The sequence below is a fragment of the Empidonax traillii genome, unplaced genomic scaffold (assembly GCF_003031625.1).
Source record: "Empidonax traillii isolate 1590-97213 ecotype Southwest subspecies unplaced genomic scaffold, ASM303162v1 scaffold81:size2596050, whole genome shotgun sequence".
NCBI classification, from domain to species: domain Eukaryota; kingdom Metazoa; phylum Chordata; class Aves; order Passeriformes; family Tyrannidae; genus Empidonax; species Empidonax traillii.
The window spans coordinates 1,329,732-1,350,775 of NW_020955274.1; the positions used below are offsets into that span (position 1 = coordinate 1,329,732).

The 21,044-nt window shown below is 38.6% G+C and overlaps 1 protein-coding gene across 5 annotated transcripts in view; it reads right to left on the minus strand.

Moving 5' to 3' along the window:
* Positions 1–21,044, minus strand: part of THRB (thyroid hormone receptor beta) — a 160,457-nt gene that overhangs the window by 32,229 nt on the left and 107,184 nt on the right. For all 5 annotated transcript variants that reach the window (XM_027880976.1, XM_027880978.1, XM_027880979.1 and 2 more), the window contains one exon: positions 18,285–18,349. In XM_027880976.1, the coding sequence (XP_027736777.1) occupies positions 18,285–18,291 (7 nt within the window). In that variant the 5' untranslated portion in view covers positions 18,292–18,349. The remainder of the gene's footprint in view (positions 1–18,284; positions 18,350–21,044) is intronic.

A 21,044-nucleotide genomic window follows, 5' to 3' on the forward strand; every position in this document is an offset into this window, starting at 1 on the left:
TTCCAAATGAACTTATTCTGATAAGATTCTAATAATTTTAACTAATATCTTACTTCATTAAGAGCACTAATAGCTACTGAAATTCCAGAAGTAAAACCCAAATGAACCCTCATTCATTTACCATTATCTAAATCAATAAATACCATTATGAAATACTATGAGAAAAAGCAACGAAAAAGTTAATTTCCATTTTAGCTCAGGCCCATCATCTAGATTTTACAAACAGTGACTTTGTCTGTGAGACAAAGCATGTCTCAGGCAGGAGCCGATTTTTCCAGAATGGATGTTCAACACTTCATAAAAAATGCCTGTGTTTCATAAGAAATTCTGCAATAGTTGTTTGCACAGAAATCCCCAAACCATGCTCATTTAGGCGATCAGTTGGTAATACAAATGTAACTCACACTTACTTCTCCATACTCCTCAGAAAGAAAACATTCCGCAAGTGCAAGTACATGGGTTGTCCTTTTACCACAGAACTATCTCCTGTGCAGCTAACAGGAATTTATGCTAGAGCTTGCACAGACGTGAAGTCGCGTTTTACAGGTTAGCAGAGCAGAATACCTGGATACTTCTACACCACCCAGAAAACCCTTGGTGAACTAGGCTTTAAATTGTTAGTGGGAATTTTTCCCCATGTAGATTTGCTTTGCCAGCAGAGTCAAAAGTCCCACACATTTTCTCTTCTCTTAGTTTTTCACCTCGATTTGATTTAGGTTTGTTACTGAGAAACTAAACAGAACTGAGACCGTGTGTTGGCAGAGCTATTCCAGCCAGGATGGTACTTGAGGAAATGGTATATCAACATGGCACAGCCTGTGACTTACTCTCTGTTCCAAAATAAATCCCTCAAACATTTCTTATTTGCTATTGCTATGTCAATAATGCTTAGAAATGTGTCATATGTTCTATTCTTGTAAAGAGTTACTGTAATACTGCAAGGAAATTAAATTATATGAAACTGTGAAGGACGAGGAGGAAAAGAAAAATGGATGGAAGCCTTTTCCAACCACAAAAAAAAAAAAAAAAAAAAAAAAAAAAAAAAAAAAAAAAAAAAAAAAAAAAAAAAAAAAAAAAAAAAAAAAAAAAAAGATTGATAAACACTGCCAGGGAATGTGGGTTCCTTACCTTTAAAGTGCTAACATTATAGAGGTTTATAGCACTGCAGACTGTTGTTCCCTTGGAAACAAATCAGTTCATTGATCATCTTTGCAAGAACATCGCAAAGTCTTAACATCCTTATTAAAACTGAAATAATCCTAAAATATTTTAATTTTAATTTCTTAAAGTCCAATCCTGCAGGTCCCCGTCATACATTCCTTTGAATTAAATTGTCTGATAAAAGAGAGTCAGACAAGGCCTTTATCAAAAGCCTGAAAGTGGAGTAGAATAATATTAAACAGTTTTTCTTTGTCTTATATTACAATTTGAATATTAGAGTCTTCATGTCATGTTGAGCTTTCATTGCCTTCAGCAATATAGTACTGCACTTGGAATTTTATTACTGCACAAGTGTCTGATTATATGAACATAAGGAAATTAATCACCATCAGAATAAAATCTTCAATTCAAGCAAACAGGCCAGTGACAAAACAGAAACTTTGATACTGTGACAGCAAAAGATCCAGAGCTCAAACTCCTCACAGTCTGAGATGCCAGTTCATTTTACTAAAAAAGGAAGAAATTACTTTTTGAACACAGGCCTGGAATGCCCTCAAGGTTTTTATATACTCACCCTGGTGTAAATCAGAAGTAAGTGTAGTGCAGTCACTGATGTTACACTGGGTGGGCAAAAATCAGGCTGAGAATGCTCGAAAAGAGGAGTCTGCAGAAGAGACCACTTTACACTAGATCATTCAGCTTTTCATTGACTCCCGTTTTACAGTTATGACTGAGATTTTTGATTACAAACAATTAAATGCCCCACTAAGCTGCACTTCTATTCTTAACTTGCTTGCAAAACGCACAAAAATGAACCCATGGAAACGTTAAGGAAACACAGCAATCCTGTGGACGATCCTCTGGACGCTACAGCCTGACCAACTGCCTGACACAGAAAAGAAGAACTGTCCAGCGAAATTCATGGTGCTGGGTACCTCAGCTACCTGCGTGATGCACAGGTGGTTTATGATCCACGGAAGTCCTATTCCCCCGACCTTTTCTAAACTGTGCACCCCTGGTCTAGAGTCCTGAGTATCGCAGTGCTGCACTTAGGTCCCCTACACGCTACTTCTAAAAGATTTGGCAATGCCAGTACGTGGGAAGCACTGCAGAGCATTGATATTAGTTAGGGCAGAGTGCCACTTCTAAAGGATCAAAAGGAAAGGTCTTATGTTGGTTGTATTCACACTTCACGCATGAATAGAGATGAATAAAAACCACTATTTGGTAAAAAAATTTTGCACATTCGAATGTGTAGTTGCAAGGATCAAACATACCTTTCTGAACTCTTCGCAGTTTTGTATTATCAGCTTCTGGTTTTGTAATACAAATTTTTACACATTACAAAATAACTGTTATAGTTCCTATTTATAGATTTTCTTGTTGCCTCAGTTCTCTCAGCCACCCCTGATGAAGGTTTTGGGAAAAAAAAATTAGATCACTGCTTTTCCTAGAGAATGCAAATCTGTGCTTTCATAACATGGGCCACATCCCAGACAGGTCTTACCATCTCTCTTGAACATATGTATTTGCACCACCTTATTCATTCACTTTACATACTATGATCAGAGACTCAAAAGGGTCCCTCAAAAATGAGACTGTGCAAACTTACTGTTAGAGATTAAACTAAGAAAACCTCAAACATCAGAATCAAAAATAATAATGGGCATTTACAAACCCAGAAAATTAAGTCTTTATAGTGTTTATCTTAGTTTGAAAACTCTATTTGTGACTAAATCATAAAGCAGGGAGAATTATGGAATTCCAGTGCAGAAAAGTTACAACAGCACTTGACAGTTCCTGGAGTATGTCTCAATGGAATTGAAGATACTATAAATCGTCATTTTGTCTATGTTACATTTATTATAGTAAGTGATACAATTGAAGGAAAAAGAGCTAAATCTTTCCAGCATAAAATAATTTCTCTGGGTTTGCAACAGATGCAAGCAAGCTTCAAACTAGTTGCCCCTGGTATAAACCAAGGAAAAACTTACTTAGACAGCAGCACACCTATTTTCTCCACATGTACTAAGTTACTTATTTCTCTAAAACTGCTCCTCTCACAAAACTCACTGTACCTCGGTTATGACACGCCAATGAATTTCTACGTGACTCATAATGTGCCAGTGTGATGTACCTTTTAATGAAACACTTCATTAGTCTGTTTGGATAACAAAGAATGTCATGGTTTATATTTAAATGTTCAGATTCACTACAATTCCAGTTATCCCTCAAAATATTTTTGACATCTTGAATAAATTTGGTTAAAAGAGAAAGGAGATTGCTCTTTCCTGATCAGGACTCCTTGAGGGCTTGTGCTTGCTTTTTCTTGCACTATTCACAATGTGTAGGTAGCACATGGTCTTTCAGAAAGTGTTTGCTCCTTGAGAGGTCTGCCAACAAACGGGCTAACAAAATTCTTGAATAGTGTTTGACAACTTTTGAGATGGTCTCTGAGCAAATATTACTAAGAGTAATTATAAACCTGTGACCCAGACAACCCAATTTGTTAAGCCTCCCCATATATCATAATTGGAAGACCCTGTTAGCAGACATCAGTTAATTACAGAGCTTATATCTTGAGAAAGTAATCACCAATACTTATAACATGTACCTTTTCTGAGTCATTCTCTACCCCTACTCCACGTGAAAACTTCAAGGTAAAAAGTTTCATTTGTTCAAAAATAAAACCAAGCTGAAAGCAGGCTAATTTAGCTTGACATAACATAATTAACAGACTCCTGGATGGGACTGTCTGGGTTTGGCAGCCTCCTGACAGCCCTTGGTAAGACGTTAAAGCGATCAACACCTGACATCTGTTAGCAAAGAGGCATTCTGAGGTAAAGCACAACTAAATCTAAAGAAATCAGGTACTTAGACCAGTTTAACTTTTTCATGAGGTGATATCCTGCCTGACACTGTAATCTTTCTTCCTGGAGTGACGCAAGACTTAAGTAAAAGAAAACAACTTGTAATCCCCCCCATTACTCCCAATATGCAGTAATTATTTTTTTTAGGTAAAGAACAATGAAGAACTATTTATCCAAGTTTAAAAAGAAATAAAAACAACTTAAGCACTAAATTTGTGCTAATACCTAAGCAACTGTGATTCCGAAAAGGAATTCCTTCAATGCTGCACTGATGTGAACAAACTAGCCTACCTGAAAGAAAATGGTTTATTCTCCTGACTAGTGAGGCAAAGAATATTCCTAACAAGAAGTTCCATCTAAGTTCTGTACATGCACTTACTGAGGCTTTGGGGATGGCTAATAATAAGAATGAGGGCAAACAACACAGTCACGGGTGAGAGATGGATACCCTGAAAGTAGTAAAAGAACACTTTCTTTTGCCTTTACATTTTTCATGTATCAAAGATATGCTTCATTAAAAAAGGTCAGGTTCAGAAAAGATTTTTGATCAGCTTACAAGACCATAAAGAGAAAGATTTTTAAGAGGTATTTTATTAGAATAGAGCTTTTTAAAAGCTCTTAATGAACAGGAATTATTTTGTATTAGGTATCACACAGAAACCTTCTGTAAGTACTCATCACATTGTCCTCAGGGCTCTTCACTAAGCTACTAAATTAAATAGAAAGGAAAACTAAAAATCTCAATTGTCCTGAAGGGAAAAAAAAAAAAAAGTTGGTAACAAGAAAACATCCCCACATAATAATGCTTTTACCAATGGCCAAATCCCTGACAATAAACAATGACATAATAACCTGGTTTTGCTTGAGGTTTTTGGATTTTTTTAATACAGCATTTGCTGTGCTCTGCATGATAATGCCAGTTACCTTTACACTTTTTTTCTTCTTTTTGGTATTCCTGGGCACTTGACATGACTTGAAAGTTTGCTTTTGTATGGCCTGGATGTAAAATTGTGCTAGTCCAGGTTGAAGCACGTAGACATTGCGAAAGCTGCTGTCCATTCCTCTGGATATCATAATTTTTGAAGTGCCTTTTCCTACAGAAACGGTTTTCTGCAATGCCCACTAAATTCCATTTTTGATTTTTCTCAGGAAGGTGAATCAGTCTGTCCCACAACAGGAGGCCACGTCCTGGATGTTTGGCAAATACTGCAGGGCTACAAAGTGTTGGCTTTGCCAAAATCTTGCTCAGGTGTGGAGTTCTGGAAAGCAAGTGGTTTCCCAGCTCTCCTGATGCTGTGGTATTCCCGTGCATCTCCACTGGACTGCACTGATACGATGCAGAACCTTTCAGCCATGCCCATTCAGCCACCATTGTTCCCTTCGGTACAAGTAAATATCGAATTTTCCCGTCTGAGAAGCCTGAACAAGTAGGTAAGATCTATGTGGACAGGCTAACGCACTAGATGCAACTTTCACAACATCACAACTACAACATGGGCCCCTGGGCAAGTTACCACCGATTTATTGCCTTGCTCATATGATCATTTGAGGTCTTGTAGGTCGAGGCTGGTCGTGAACAATTTTCAGATACTTAAAACACAAAACATCAAGGATTCAGCCTTGTTTGACTTTGTTCTTATCGTAGGCTGACCTGAGGGACACCCTGTTACCTAAGTGTGACATTCTTATGTGGGCATGCTTAGCAGTTCCGCTTTTGCTACCTACTGCCTTTCTCTACTTGTCGTTATGGCAGAGTATCAGAGATGCTAATTTTATCACAGGAGCGTGGACACTTGGGTCTGGTGTAGATAATGAACAATACTAAAGCTGCATGATTTGATTTAATGGCTCATAATTTATTTATTCCTTGGTATAGAAGAAATGGAGATACCCCTAGTTGATAAATTTGTAAAACTAAATATAGCCCATTCTGTCTTTCTGGGCAGCAAAACTAAATGCTGTAGGAATGACACATCACAGATCATATTCCATATTCAAAGAATTTATTTTATATTATATGTAACAAAATTCAAATACAAAATAGCTGTCTAACTTGCATATAGAAAATAGCAAATTCCAGACATTTGATGACTGGTTTTAATCATAGTAAGACTATACTGTTTTAATCAACCTAAGAACTAATTTTACATACAGTTCACTCAGTAATGCATTAGTAAACAAGTGCTTACTAAGTCAGTAATTTCCAGATAAAAATGATTCAAAATAACTTGGATTTCAGTCTCCAGATCTATCATAATATTGCTGTCTCTGAAAATTTTGTCTTAAGACTTCCCTTAACTGGAACATTTCCAATCAAGGACACATCCAGGAAACTTAATTATAGTTAGTATTAAATACTGTTATCCTGTTTTAATTCCTGATAGCATTTATAACTTTTCTCAAGATGTTATTTAATTTTACATGTAAAAGCATACCTTTTTCTCTGCTGGGAACAAAAGCTCACCTGATATTTGCAGTTACAAGTCCATTCCTTCTACTAACTGTATTCAGCTGGACATCAGTAACATGTGAGAAACTACCTGGCATCATGGAATCAATGCACAGGGCAGGTAAGTTACCTACAGAATTTGCTCTTACTTACTTCTGGCTTTATAGATCCACTCTAGTTCAGACTTGATTTTCTTGGTAAAATTAAGAACTAACTCTAAATGCAGGTAATACGGCAAGAGAATATCACTTGTAGGAGGATAATAGGGTTTAAAATAGAATAGTGAAAGTAACCCAGAGAATAGTAGGCAATTAAAAAAAAAAAAAGAATATGTTTTTTTTTTAATAATTCAAACACTTTTATATTCTGTTGACTTCAGAAATTTAAGCTCAGAGGAAGGGACTGGATTGTTCTGACAAGACCCACTGGGAGTTGCACAGAACTTCCCTGTAAGATCTGAACTGAACTTACCCACGTCACTTTTTGTGCATGAAGAGTAACTGTGCACTACAACTCATCCTCCAGACTTTGTAATTATCGCAAACAGTGTACCTGGTTCAGTACAAGGCTACTCTCCCTAGTCTTCCTTCACACCCCAGTTATCTCCCTGCATGGATAATATTGCATCTTTACATAAATGCAAGAGTCAAGCATGTGCAATATATGTGTTAAAAATACAGACATTTCTGTAATTCACTCAGAAATAGATCCCTGCTTTGTTGGCTCCTTGAGCAGAACACTGACACCACACAATTCTCGACCTCATTTAAAAAAGTCAGTTATATCCTCAGTTACTCAGGTCCTGCTATTAGTCCTTGAGATCAGTGATTCATAATCCAGGCTCAATTTCATCAGGCAAAAATGTCTATACTTTTTCACCCAAATTTATCTTTGATATTAAAGGTCATCTTTGCTGTCTTTTAGCCTACAAGGACTTGTTTTACCTTTCATTTTAATCAAAACCATACATTCACCACAATGGTAAAACTTCTGTTTCCCAAGGATTCAGATAGGGTGTCACACAGGCCTTACAGATTTTTAACAAGGAACTCTAAACCCCTTCATAACTTAAAAAACAAAATTAAAACATATTTTACAATTTCTCTGTTTGCAAAGCATCTCTGGGATTTTAAAATATGATTCTAGACACATTTAAACTATGAGAAGAAACTGATTCTATTACAGTTTCCATCATTTGGAATTTGCCCAGGCAGAGTTCACAAAGGCTAACCCAACATCCTCTCTTTTCCTTTCAGTTCCCTCTGAAATTTGTCTCAGTATTCTGACTCTCACGTTAGCTACAGTTTATTTAGTTTAACAAGTTTGCACTTTATTTCACAAATTCTCTTCAGTCACCAGGGACATTTCACATTCCATTTTTTCTAGATAAGAATTAAGTTGTAAGGAACTACCACTGAGAGGTCTCATATTTTGTCTCCTTTTCTTGTACTTTCTACACTGTGGCACAGCAGATGGTTATGTCTTAAATTACCATTCACCTTTTTATGTTAAATTTATTCTACTCCATTTTTTCTAACATCTCTTGCCTGGATTTCTCAAAAGCTTTTTTTTTTTTGCTTTTTTTTTTCTCCTCCCCAACAAAGAACACAGTTGAAATCTCCTACATCTACTCTTGGTCTTGTCAAACCAAAATCTTTGATAAAGGATGATAACGTAATTTTGTCTGAGCTCCCTACTTGTAAGAGAAGCATCTCTCTCTCCCTCTAGCTACTGCTAAAATGCCTATAATTAAGGCAGGAAGCAGTACAGCCTACTGGGATGAACCACAACTGAAAACACAGGCCCTATTTCAGAGTAAAGAGGGACTAATAAGCAGGGCCTAGAGCTCTTCTTGTCAAAATAAGTAAAGGAATCAAGCAAAGCAGTTTCATAAAGCACATCATAGCAATAACTGTCATTTGAGCAGTAAGCAAGTCAAAAGACTTCCTCAGAGGGTCTTTAAAGGTTGGTTTTATAGAAGCAGAAAAGTTTTAGCAAATGAACTGTCCACTGAGCTAAACTATAAGCATAGGCAAGAAGAATCCCTTAGATTTTTTTTATTATGGGCCAAGACAAGGACTCCTAATGGGTGGCTGTAAACGTAGCCCTGTTCTCAGATATGCAATGTTATCTGAATGTCAGTATATAAAGAACTATAAAAACAATGGGACAATTAATTTGTTTTCATCTCGGTTCTATGGGGTTTTTCCTACTTCTCTACTAATACCATCAACAGTAGTCAAGGAAGGGATTCAAAAAATCTCTCCATTTTTTAGGACAACTGAAGAGAGTCATAAGTTGTTTCTTCCAGAAATATGGGAGATGGTAGCTGGCCAGCCAGGAGGACAGTGTTTCCTGCTGAAATGAGCTGTATAAGAAACTCAAAGTAATAGCATAGGACCACAAAACACACTGAAAGAGTGCCTGTTCTCCATGCTCAGAACAAGCTTAGAGGCACTGCATTAAATTCCCCCTGCTGTGCCTGGAGAATTACCCTATTTTTTGCTAGTTTGGGATCTTCCCTGTTACACTCAAGGCTGGCATTTGCATTGCTGTTATTACTATTAGCACTTTATACCACAGCAGCTCTGGCTGACAGCTAGATCCACTGGTGATGAAAGCTGCTATGACCACACAGGCAATCAGTCCTTGCTCCTCAGAGACTAACTACATTGCTCACACTCTTTTTGGGAGTGCAAACATTTATTTTTCACCATCAGCAACAGGCTGTCGCTTAGCTGCAAGGCAAAAGGTAAATCAACAGTTCTAGGACGTCAGAGGATTGCTGTTTTTACAGTTACAAAGACACTTCCTCTCATGACAAAAAGTTATTTTACATTCTGAAACTGCTCACAGGAGAATCAGAAAATTTTCTCTACACAGTATTTCAGCTTGCAGCTAATCAAAATAGTAGCAGTAGGAGAACATCTTGGCAACCTCTGAATTGTCATTAACTTACTTGGTTGCAAAAATTTTATATGTCTTGCCTTTTCTGTTACTTCAGGTTTATTGAAAACAGAGCAGCAATGGCAACAGCACTTCACTGGTTTGGGTTTTTTTTTGACATTGAAGTATGCAAGCATCTAAGGACACTGAAGTGGGTTGGCTTCAGAGAGATCAACTGAGGCAAATGCATCAGGATTAGGACTGAGAGGTGCACAATAGGTTGATGAAGTAGCCTAGCTTTGTATGGACCCAGTCTGATAACACTAGATGATTTCTACTTGATGACTTGAGAGAAACAAAAAGCAACCAAGCTACAATTAAAGGACACTTCCCTGAAAAAAAACCAAAACACCCAGTTCATATTTTGTTCAAGCATTTTAAACCACACAAAGTAACTGTAAGTAAAAGCATGTTTGTGCCAGGAAAGATAAAATTATCTGTGCCAGACAAGGCTAAGGTTTAATTTCTTCTCATTAATCTTGATGTCAGTTCAGGGCATTTTTTTTTTTGCCTTTATTTTGCTTCTCCTCTCCTCTTCCCCCCCCCCCTTTTTTTTTTGTCCTTCCCTCTTCTCCCAAATAATAGCATGGCATTTTCTTCTTATGCTTCCTTATAAAACCGGGAAACACTTCACAATTGAGTTTCTCAACACTTAAACTACATATGATCATTGAATAAGCAGAAGGATGGAGCACAGCTAACACAGAGTAGCCACACTTTTTCATAAATATGCAAATCCTGCCTATATGCTAAATAAAACCTTTGAGAACATGTGATTTCTTTCCTAAATTTTAAAATACCAAAATGACAATGTCTATGAGAAAAAATTTGTAGAGCAAGAGAAAGGGACTCTAACAGATAGAAGTAGTGATGTCTACTGAAACCATTAGGTGGTTTTCAGTATTTCAGAAACGTGTACATGTATGTTTGTGAAAGTAAATAGAGCCAGGATTATTTAATCCAGGACTGTTTTATTGTTAATTGCTTTAATATTGGCAGTATTATAAAATAATTAAGTATTCATTTTTCAATATGAATTTCAAGACAATTTTAATTTCAATATTTTCAATCTTTGGGACAAAGATTACATCACCATGAAAAAGTGCACAGGTAATGACAATAAACTTTATAACAGCCTCTATTGTGTAAGAAAAGGCAACACTAAGAAACTCATAATACACAGTGCGGTATCTTTATCCTTATTCTTGATGTATCTTTACAAGCTCCTCTGTGAATCAATGCTATCACTTTTTAAAAACACACTGAATTTCTATTAACTATTAAAGTAATACCCCACATACACTTATCTCATCAAGAACCTGGGCTTGACATTATGCTCAAATTTCTAAACATGAGAAAAAATTAATCAGAGAAAAAGAATATCCAGAAGAACAACAGATGACAGCTCATCTGTAAGTTAATCTGTAAGAGTCAGGTTCTGAGCACAGAGAAGCAAATGGTTCAGGGTTCGGGGTTTTGGTACGTAATAAAGAGCTGTCTGAAATCCTGTCCTTTGAGAAATGAACAGGAATTGTGTACCCCAATATGGAATCTTGTAACAGCTACAAATTAAACAAACATACAGCAAGAAACGAATGACCAAAGGTATACGGGAAAAAGCAGTACGATACCAGGAAACAAATGGAACTAGAAAGGTGGTGCTAACCAATACAGCCAGATAGATGCTACATGCATTTTCCCCTCTCACAGTTCTGTACAACACATGGAAGTTTTCCTGAGAAGATGGTACACCTGAGCACAACAGTTCTGTTCAAACCACAGGGCTCACCTGGCTGCTGTTAGTGGACACCTGCCATAAATGGATACCCAGGGAAGAGTAAGAACAAAGCAAGTATGTATGAGAATTTCCACCAGAAGTCTCACAATCGCAAGCTACTTGTCAGCCCAAAGGATCTGAGCCTTTCTAAAATGTAGCAATACCCAGTGGATCTCTCTTTGAAGTGCAGCCCAGTCTCCCCTTGTGTATCCTTCTTGCACTTACAACACACTCTGGCAAGGAGTCCCAGTATCTGTGTCTAATGTGCACAACCACCTCCCTCTGTTTGTTTTAAAGCAAGACTGATTTAATGTCCCACAGACAGCGATCCACCTCTCCAGGACTCATTTTGCAGACTGATGTTTGTGTGAATATGGGGATGGTAATGGATGTTTACTCTCTTGATACTGTGTTAGATAATACTTTTAATGCCTGGGAATCTACTAAAAGTGAGAAGCCAAAACACCATTATGAATCACATTATGGATCAAAATACGTAAATCAGATCTTTAAAAACATGTAAGTTACAGTGGAGCCATTTAGAAAATCACTTAAATCACTTTCACAAATCACTTGAGATCACTATCACCTTTTTCTAAAACCCTGATTCTCAGTACTGCTTTCCTCTTGAGCTTCCAAATCAGTTCACATGGTCTTTCCCCAGTCCCCATCAGACCTTCCTCTCCTTCCCACAGGGGAATGGACAGTGTATTTGGCCATTGCTTACTAACAGCAAAGCCTGGGGATATGTGCACATAATTGAAGCTCTTTTTTTTTTTTTTTTCAAGATGATAAAACAGTTCAAGTTATTTTAGTTCTAGAATTCCTTAATGAGATACCAGCTATCTTGAAATAACACCTCCTGCTGAAGGACTGAGTTTTGAGCAATGGCCAGGTAAAAAACCCAGAAGTACCAAAACTAGCAATCTTGACAAATATGTAATTTGTCAAAGAAAAAAAAAAACAAACAATCAAGTTTGCCCAAACAATGGAGTCAAAGGTTTCTTCAGTAAGAAAGACAAACTGGGATGTGAGGAGAGAATTCTTCAGAACCTGAAATAAACTCAAGCTTGGTACATGTCTAAACCATTTTCAGACACACAACAAAGCAGAAGTGAAAGTCTGGCCTTCATGTGTTGCAACATTTACACACCTCCTTGAACATTCATTCTCTTTTATGGTAAGCACTGTAGCAATTCTGATGCTTTTAAAGAACATCATCAGAAGTACAGTAAGGGAACGTAAAAGGTATTTTGTTTATACGGAAATAACTGGACAGTGCCTGATGCCATCAATCCTGGAGTTTATCAACAATTTTACAATTGGTACAAAAAAATTACCATACTCTCTCTCTACAGGACTCAATATCAAGGAGAAGCAGAGTTCATTGCTCTGACACACAGTTATCAGAAGAACTAAACAGCAGTCTGGGGTCAGACTTTTGAAGCTCATAAAATGGCAGGCTGCAACTCCTGTGGCAGGGAGTGAAGAAGATTTAGAAAACACAGAAGGACATTTTGTGGGTTTCTTATTAACTACTGTGAAAGGTCTTTGCCTGCAAAAATGAGCAATTACGTTTTATATCGACACTATGAACTCCTTCTAAACTGATGGTAGTAGTGAAACAGGGTAACACAGTCTAAGAATTATTCTCAAAATTTCAAACACAACAGTTTGCTTCCACCAGAAATAAATTTCAGAAAGATGAGTTAGCAAAAGAAACAGCTCTGGTTTAAATAAAATTACTATAGAAAGGGACTAAGTGTACTAATAGATTATTAAAAACAAAATAGAAAAGGAAAAAAATAGCAGCATTAACATAATGAAATGTATTTAAGAAAATGACTAGCAAATGCTGCAAAACCAAAAAAATTACATCTTTGTTTTCTCTGTTCTTCGTGAAATCTAACCAGATCCTTTTTTTTTTTTTTTTCTTTCCCTTGAAAACATCTTATCTGGAAAAAACAGCAGGTATTCCTAAGTTGTAAATACCAAATTTAAAGAGCTTAGAAACACAGAGACATAAGATCTTCATGTTTCTCCCAATGAAAAAATCCACCATTTAGAGAACCTTTTCTTCCCCTATGATGGAAAACACCAACATCCAGAATTGCATAAAAAACTGAAACATTACAAAATGCTTTACAGACTAATTGGCTTTTGTATTGATATAGCCCTTTTTGAAAGCACTTTTAAAAACACTAGAATTTAAACAAAAAAGTTAAAATTAAACCAGAGTGTCTGTAACCTAGAACTTACGAAGTGTGATATTTTTAACTGCATATTCAAAAATACGTTTCTAAGTAATAAGAGCCATCATGGAGTGATTCATAGCTTCATGCAAAAACATCTCACAATATAAATCTTGTTAACCTTTTGAAAATCCCCAAAAGCTCATTACAAAGCTGCTGAATCCTAGCGTAAAAAACCCTTATATTAAAGTATTTACTGTCCTTCTAAAAAGTCCATTACTTAAAAGAAATAATACACTTGAGTTAGTCGGATTTTATTATGGTCTGGCAGGCAAAGAAGTTACAGAAATTCAGGATAAATAATTTGCCAGCTGATGTTACACAATAAACTATTCTCCATCTGAATTAATATCAAGTTTACAGGGTAATGAGCATTACAGTGAAAAGACTCATGAAGAAAATGTGGTACCTTTCCTATCCTATTACTTTTCCCAGTTCTTGGAAACTACGTGCAACACCCTTGGAGACACTGGTTTTCAAATGGATTTGTTGCACGAAAGGTGATTAAATTTCTTCTCCAAATGAGAGACCTGTTACAAGAAATGTTGCATATTAAATTCTACTTACTGAAAATATGCATTTATGACATTTAAATTATATTCCCCAATGTAAGCACTTAATTTCATTACAATTCCTATCTTGATCTAACTTTACAGTCATTACCAAATAGAACAGTGTGGATATTTGAGCGTAGAAGCACAATGACTGAGCTGATTATGAAAGCACCGAGTAAAAGCAGAGTAAAACACTGGCCTTGCTGAAGTCAGTGAAAGAGCTGCTGCAGATTTCACTGTCACTACTATTATATTCTTTACATTCACTCTTCTGCCACAAAGGTGAAAATAATGACATTTACTGTATTCTACAAATACTTTCTACGTTTTAAAGGCTATTTTTGAATTTCTTTTTCAGTTCTCACTCCAGTAAATAAAGTAAGATGAAGATACGTCTCGGAGGTTGTCCTGCATTTTGGGAGAAAATATACACAAGGAAGTCTTCAACAATAGATTATTGCCAGTGAATAGTGATGCTAAAGCCAGAAGCTTCACTACAGTATTAAAATAGAAAGAATGTTTTTAATTTACTGTGTTGCATGTTTATTTGAAAGTACTATCTTCTCAATGAGAAAATAATATTTTTCAACTTTGTAATTTTTCTATTCTACTGTGCAAATGCATGGCAGAAAGACTTGCAGTTATTGCTAAGACAGTACTGATTTTTAAAATGCTTATATAATTTTTTTCCCTCTATATTAATCTGTGGGTAGTAATTGTTGCTGCCAACCGTAAAAGCTGCTGATGAACAGCTGTTGTTACAGCCCAGAAAACCAATCATACCCTGGGCTGCACCAAAAGCAGTGTGACCAGCAGGTTGAGGGAGGTAGTTCTGCCCCTCTACTCTGCTCTCATGAGACCCCACCTGGAGTGCTGCATCCAGCTCTGGGGTCCTCAGCACAGGAAAGACATGGACCTGTTGGAGCAGGTCCAGAGGCATACCACCAACACGATCACTGGGATCGAACACCTCTCCTATGAGGAAAGTTAGAGAGCTGAACAATCTCAGCCTGGAGAAGGGAAAGCTCTGTGGAGACTCTGTTGTGGCCTTTCAGTACCTAAAGGGGGCCTATAAGAAAGACGGGGACAAACTTTTTAGCCTGTTGCAATAGGACAAGGGGTGATGGTTTTAAAGCGAAAGAGGGTCGAATCAGATTAGATGTAAGGAAGAAGGTTTTTACAATGAGGGTGTGAAAACACTGGAACAGGTTGCCCAGAGAAGTTGTGGATGCCCCATCCCTGGAAGCATTAACGATGAGGTCGGATGGGGCTCTGAGAAACCTGATCCAGTTGAAGATGTGCCTGCTCATTGCAGGGGGGTTGGACAAGATGGCCTTTAAAGGTGCCTTCCAACCCAAACCATTCTGTGATTCTATAAAAGACAATGCACACTTAAAAAAAATGTGTTTCAAGACAGGGAAGTTAAACTTTCAGGTTTGCTATGTTACATTTGTGTGTGTGATCACTCATCTGAAAACTATTTATTTTACCAAGCTTCAGTTAATGAGAACAGAATGCATCTGTCTCAGTACTCAAAGATATACTATGTCCAGCTCTCTGTCTCCTGAGGAATCCTTTTATCTCAATGTTTGGTCATCATCTGAGTTATGTGTAAATAAAACTGGTTAGGCAAGTTTTGACACCTAGAACTTGTAGAGTTGCAAAAGCATACTAACAAACACTGTTTACAAAACCTGTAGATCCAGTTTTTCACTTGTCAGCCTCTCATGGCATCAAGTACCCAATATCAGGTGTTAATTAACTCCATCTGTATTGCTGGGCAAACTCTGCATTCTAAGGAAAAGGAAGAGTAGTTTGGACTTCACTTTGAACATTTGCTTTTCACTTTAACTTTCTGCATGCAAAATATTTTACCTGGTACATTCATTTTGCTTTTTATTTTTAATTTTATTCACTACTAAGTAAGGGCTTCTACAGGTCTGAAATACTTACATGATACCAATAATTCAAGTTCCCAATTAGTTTTGGCAAACTTGAACTCTCTCTACTAAAAGCAATAACTACATAAAATAATCACACCAGTATGTGTTTTTAAAGCTGAAATGTCAAAATATTAAAAATATTTTTCTTTCGGAAACTGAAAATGTAGTAAAGCCTAGCTTTACTGTAAAGGCCAAATTCTACAACCTTCTGTCAGGAAAACTTCTCTAGATTGCAGTAAAACCTGAAAGCTTTTGGGCAGTGCCTACAACAGGAAAATACATACTGCAGTCAAAATATAACATATGGGCAGAGAAATTAGCTATCAAAAATTCAAAGAATACAGCTTATTATTTTAGTCAAATGGTTTGGGTTTGGTTTAGATTCTGTTCTTATTCCAGTAATCAGACTCAGTAACAGAATCCATTTTCATTAATTGCAAAAGGATGCCTGTCTGGCTCTGGATCGTGGTATTTATGAAGTTTTTAGAGAGTTTGAAAGATTTTAATTTCATCCATGCTTCTTTTCACATTCAGACTCATGTAGGGAATGTCATTCCTATAATCAGAAACGGAAAATATGAACTGCTCATAATGAAAAGTGATGGACATCTACAGCTGTACCAACAGTCATTTTACGACTATTTTCTTTGCACATTATTTGCTCTGCCCACTTCTTTCAAAAGAAATGCAGGAAATGTAGGTCCTTCCAATTAGGCTTTGTGTTTCACTGAGCTTAGCAGAGCTGCCCTGCCAGGGGCAAGTCCAGTGGGACAGGGCTGGTTAGAGTGCTAGTGGAAAATCTCCATAAAACCACCCTCCACAGGAAGCCACAGAGCCAACAGGTAAGGTGGGCACACGGCATTTCCTTCTTCATCTCTTCCCATCACATAGCACAGGCTACTAACTGCTCCATTAAGACCTGACAAAAAATGCCACAAGACACAGTTTAGCACGAGACAGAAGAGAGCATAACAGAGAGCTGGAAGACGCCAAGTTACGTGTCGATGCTTTAAATTCCTCCAAAACAGGTATTTGTCGAACGAAATCATCATGCCTAGAATGCCCGCAGAACAACGCAAAAACACTCTCCAAGGCCCTGCCAATGTAGCCTAAGGATACTAACTCCTTCCTGATCCTCATGTGGCGGTGATGCTAATCCAGAGTCTGATACATCAACTAAGGGTCAGATTACTCCACTTCATTGCGCAAACTGCCTCAATGCCCTCTGTCTCCTTCTTACATTTACCTCCGCTTCAATGGGCAGCAAAGAAACCATAAAAAAACACACCTTTGCATATTATCAAATAATACATTTTACTATGAAAGCATACATCTAAATAATGCTCTGCATCTTCCCATCAATTTTACCCTCTACCTCATATCTGAACCCTAAAGTGAGAAGACCAGCTTTGCTGATGAAAGAAGCTGTTACCCCTTGCTGGCCAATACAAAAGGATGGGAGCCTTCTAGGGGAAAGGAAGGGATATTTGATCTGCACAGTGAGTAAAAATAAACTGTCCCTTGAGCATAACACCAGGAATTCAGTCTTGTTAGTTATGATTTCTTCCTATGTAGCACATGCTGCATTTTACAAATAGGCATTTAAAAGGTCCCATTTATGCATTTGGCTCGTGAAATACACATCGACAAGCAGTATCAGCAGAACATTTTCTCAGGCAATTTGATGAATGCTAAAACGAATTCTGGAAGTCTGACATTCTTTGGCTTTCGATATGATCTCCACATTAAAAGTACATCTTTCTAGACACTCTGTTCTGGGATTAGACACACAGGGGTTTTGACATAGCCAATTTATGTGTAGCCTTCAAATGCTTTGCAACTGGCAGGGATAAGATGGTTAAGCAGGATTAAAATGGTTAATGGTCATTTCAACTCTGGATCTTCAGCCCACCTGCAGACCTAGTCAATAATTCTCTGAAGAGTACTTGGTAATCTATGTAAAATGAGTTTGACTGTCTCCCTTTGAAGCTCAGGGGATATGTCCATGCTACAAAATAACTTAGGCAACTTTAGTCAGCAGAAACTGTTACTGTACTGGCAGTTTAAGCAGGAATGCTGAGGTTGGAACGTGTGTTTAGAACAAAACACAACTACTTTGCTGAAGGAAAACCAAGGAGGAAGAGAGTTTCAACATGAAAATGCTGGGGAAGATGTGTCCCACATCTCTACACTCTTGGTAGAGGAAGGAATTCTATTCCCAGTACCAATGCATTCAGAACTTGTAAAGAAGTACTTTGCAGTAAATATTTAATAATAATCACTCCAGCAAAGCAAGAAACATTGCATAGATGCTCTTACGGAATATGATTACCTGACATACTGCTGGGAATTATGGATATGTAATCATTCTTGTCCTTCTTCCGTCACCAATGTCAGCTGCCAAAATAAAAAAGAAAAAACCCCATGTAATATGTCCATAAATGCACATCTGCAGAATACCATTAGCATTTAAACAGGATGGAATATTTTGGATCTTGAATACCATTGTCTATGTTTAATGGCTTAACACACTCAATTCAAAGCACCTTGCTTAGCTGCATGAAGCAACAAATGCAAATCAGGTCCAAAACATGGTAGACTGGAGGAGCTGTGGATAACAGGGATCTGGAAGTAAGGTCTAAAAGCTGGTGGTTACTGATCCATAAAAAAAAATGCTTCTGCCCACTTCATGGAACATTGCTAGGTTTTTTTTTTCAGAATCTCCTGTAAGTTTAATATGTCACCTTAGGAGCTAAATGGTTTTTATTTCACAGTTGCTAATGATATATGCCCACTATTCTCAGCTTCAGTAAGAACAGAGGATTCAAAGGAGTTAGAAATCCTCTGTCTACAGTTACTCCCATTCTTCTTCAATCATCTGAAATCCAAAATTCTACCGACTTTTACAAAGTTCTGATATGTAAATAGTAATTTTACTCACTCAGTAGAAAACTACTTTATATGTACTTATTACTTAACTTTTGTGCAACATCATCATTTCTTTTATTAAGGAGACAACTGCAACTGTAAGGAACTGAATTTGGCATTTTAAAGTCCTGGTTTTAATATTTAGACTATGTCCCCCATTCACACGACCATACACACACACTGGCATTAACTGTACTCTTTTTCTGTTTGGTAGCAAAGACTGAAGCCCTGCAAGCTCATTTAGTGTCAGAAGAGGAAATTGGTATTTATACCAGACATCACGTTTTTCACACAGAAACATAGCAGGCAGCGTGCCCTTGTTCAGCCATCCCTGCCCAAAACACAGTGCCCAGTTGGATGATCCCGGCTCACTCCCTAGTTTAAGCACCAACAATCCAATCCAAGCAGAGACAATCCTAAAGGTATTACTCCAGAATAGAGACAAGATCTTATTAGAATTTTTAAGTAAGAAATCCCGGGCCTACAAGTGACCCCACTAATGCCTGTGGAAAACTAGCCTGAGAACAGTCACGCTCTCTGGAATATCATCCCCCTCTATTCGGCACTAGTGAGACTGCACCTTGACTTCTGTGTTCAGTTTTGGGTCCCTCGCTTTAAAAAGGACATTGAGGTACCGTGGTGTGTCCAGAGAAGGGCAACAAGGCTTGTGAAAGGTCCACAAAACATGTCCTATAAAGAATGGCAGAGAGAGCTGGGTTTGTTTATTCTTGAGAAGGGGGGCCTCGAGGGGGGGGGGTGTTGGGTGCTTATGCTCTCTACAACTGCCTGAAAGGAAGTTGTAGTGAGGTGGGGGTTGGTCTCTCTTCTACCCTGCCTGCAGTGAGAGGACCAAAAGAAATGGCTTTAGGATGGGACAGAGGAGATTCAGCTCAGATATTAGAAGAAATTTGTTTCCCATTAGGGTGGTCAGGCATTGGAATGGGTTGCCCAGGGAGGTGGTGGAGTCACCATCCCTAGAGGTGTTTAAGAGGCATCTGAATCTAGCACTGAGTGCTGTGGTTTAGTGGTTTAGGGGTTACAGGAGGAGTGCTGCGTGGACGGTTGGACTGGATCATCCTAAAGGTCTCTTCCAACCTTGATGATTCTACAATTCTATGATAAGGAAAGACCTGCCTTTTAATGTTAGTGTATTTCCACATTTTATAGTGGAAGTAGAACTTCTCTTAGATTGTCCCAATCACCATTTAATGGTAAGAAACTGTCCTTTGGTCTTGTTAATGAACTTAAGGGTTTTAGGACAAGAGGGCACGGGCTTAAGCTCTGTCAGGGGAGGTTTAGGTTGGATATTAGAAAGAAGTTCTTTACAGAGAGAGTGATCATGCATTGGAATGGCCTGCCCAGAGAGGTGGTGGATTCACTGTCCCTGGAGGTTTTTACGATGTGGTTGGATGTGGCACTGAGTGCCATGACCTAGGAATCACAGTGGGGCTGGATCAAGGGTCAGACTTGATGATCTCAGAGGTCTCTTCCAACCCAGTTAAATCTATGATTCTATGAGTTCTCTCCATCCATTCAGTGCCACAGCCCTGTCTGTATTTCCTCTTGGTCACTGTCTCCTCACACGAGGAGCCTCTCTCTGCCTTGTCCTTGAAATAAATATCCTCCCCCAACAGCAAGATGAAAGAACATCGAGCGCATCTGCTCCATTTAGACAGGGACTACATCACCACCAGAACGGGAAAGCAGGTGAGCTGCAGTCCCGGGTAATTAATGCATCTGGGACGCAGCCCCGCCTTTTCACCCAAGCCCATCAGCGCCTTCCCCACCCCGGCACCGAGAGCCCTCCCGGGCGCTCCCACACCCGGGGCTCCGCAGAGGCTACGCAAGGTGTCGGTGGGATGCTCCTCGCTCGCCCCAGGCGCTGTTTGCGCCGCTCTACTCGAGACGGAGCGCATTTCAGCGCCATACCCCGCGCCCACCAACGCGCCGGCTGCCCGGCCGGGAAGCGCCGGGAAGCGCCGGGAAGCGCCGGGAAGCGCCGCAGCTCCCCCGCTCTCCCGAAGGCAGGAGCGCGGCCCGCCGGGTCCCCGGCGCGGAGCGGCAGCGCGCCCTGCCGGCCGCGGCACAGCCCCGAGCGCCGCTCCCCGCCCGCTCCATCGCTCCGGACACCTCGCTACCTGAACCGGACGCGTCTCCATACATC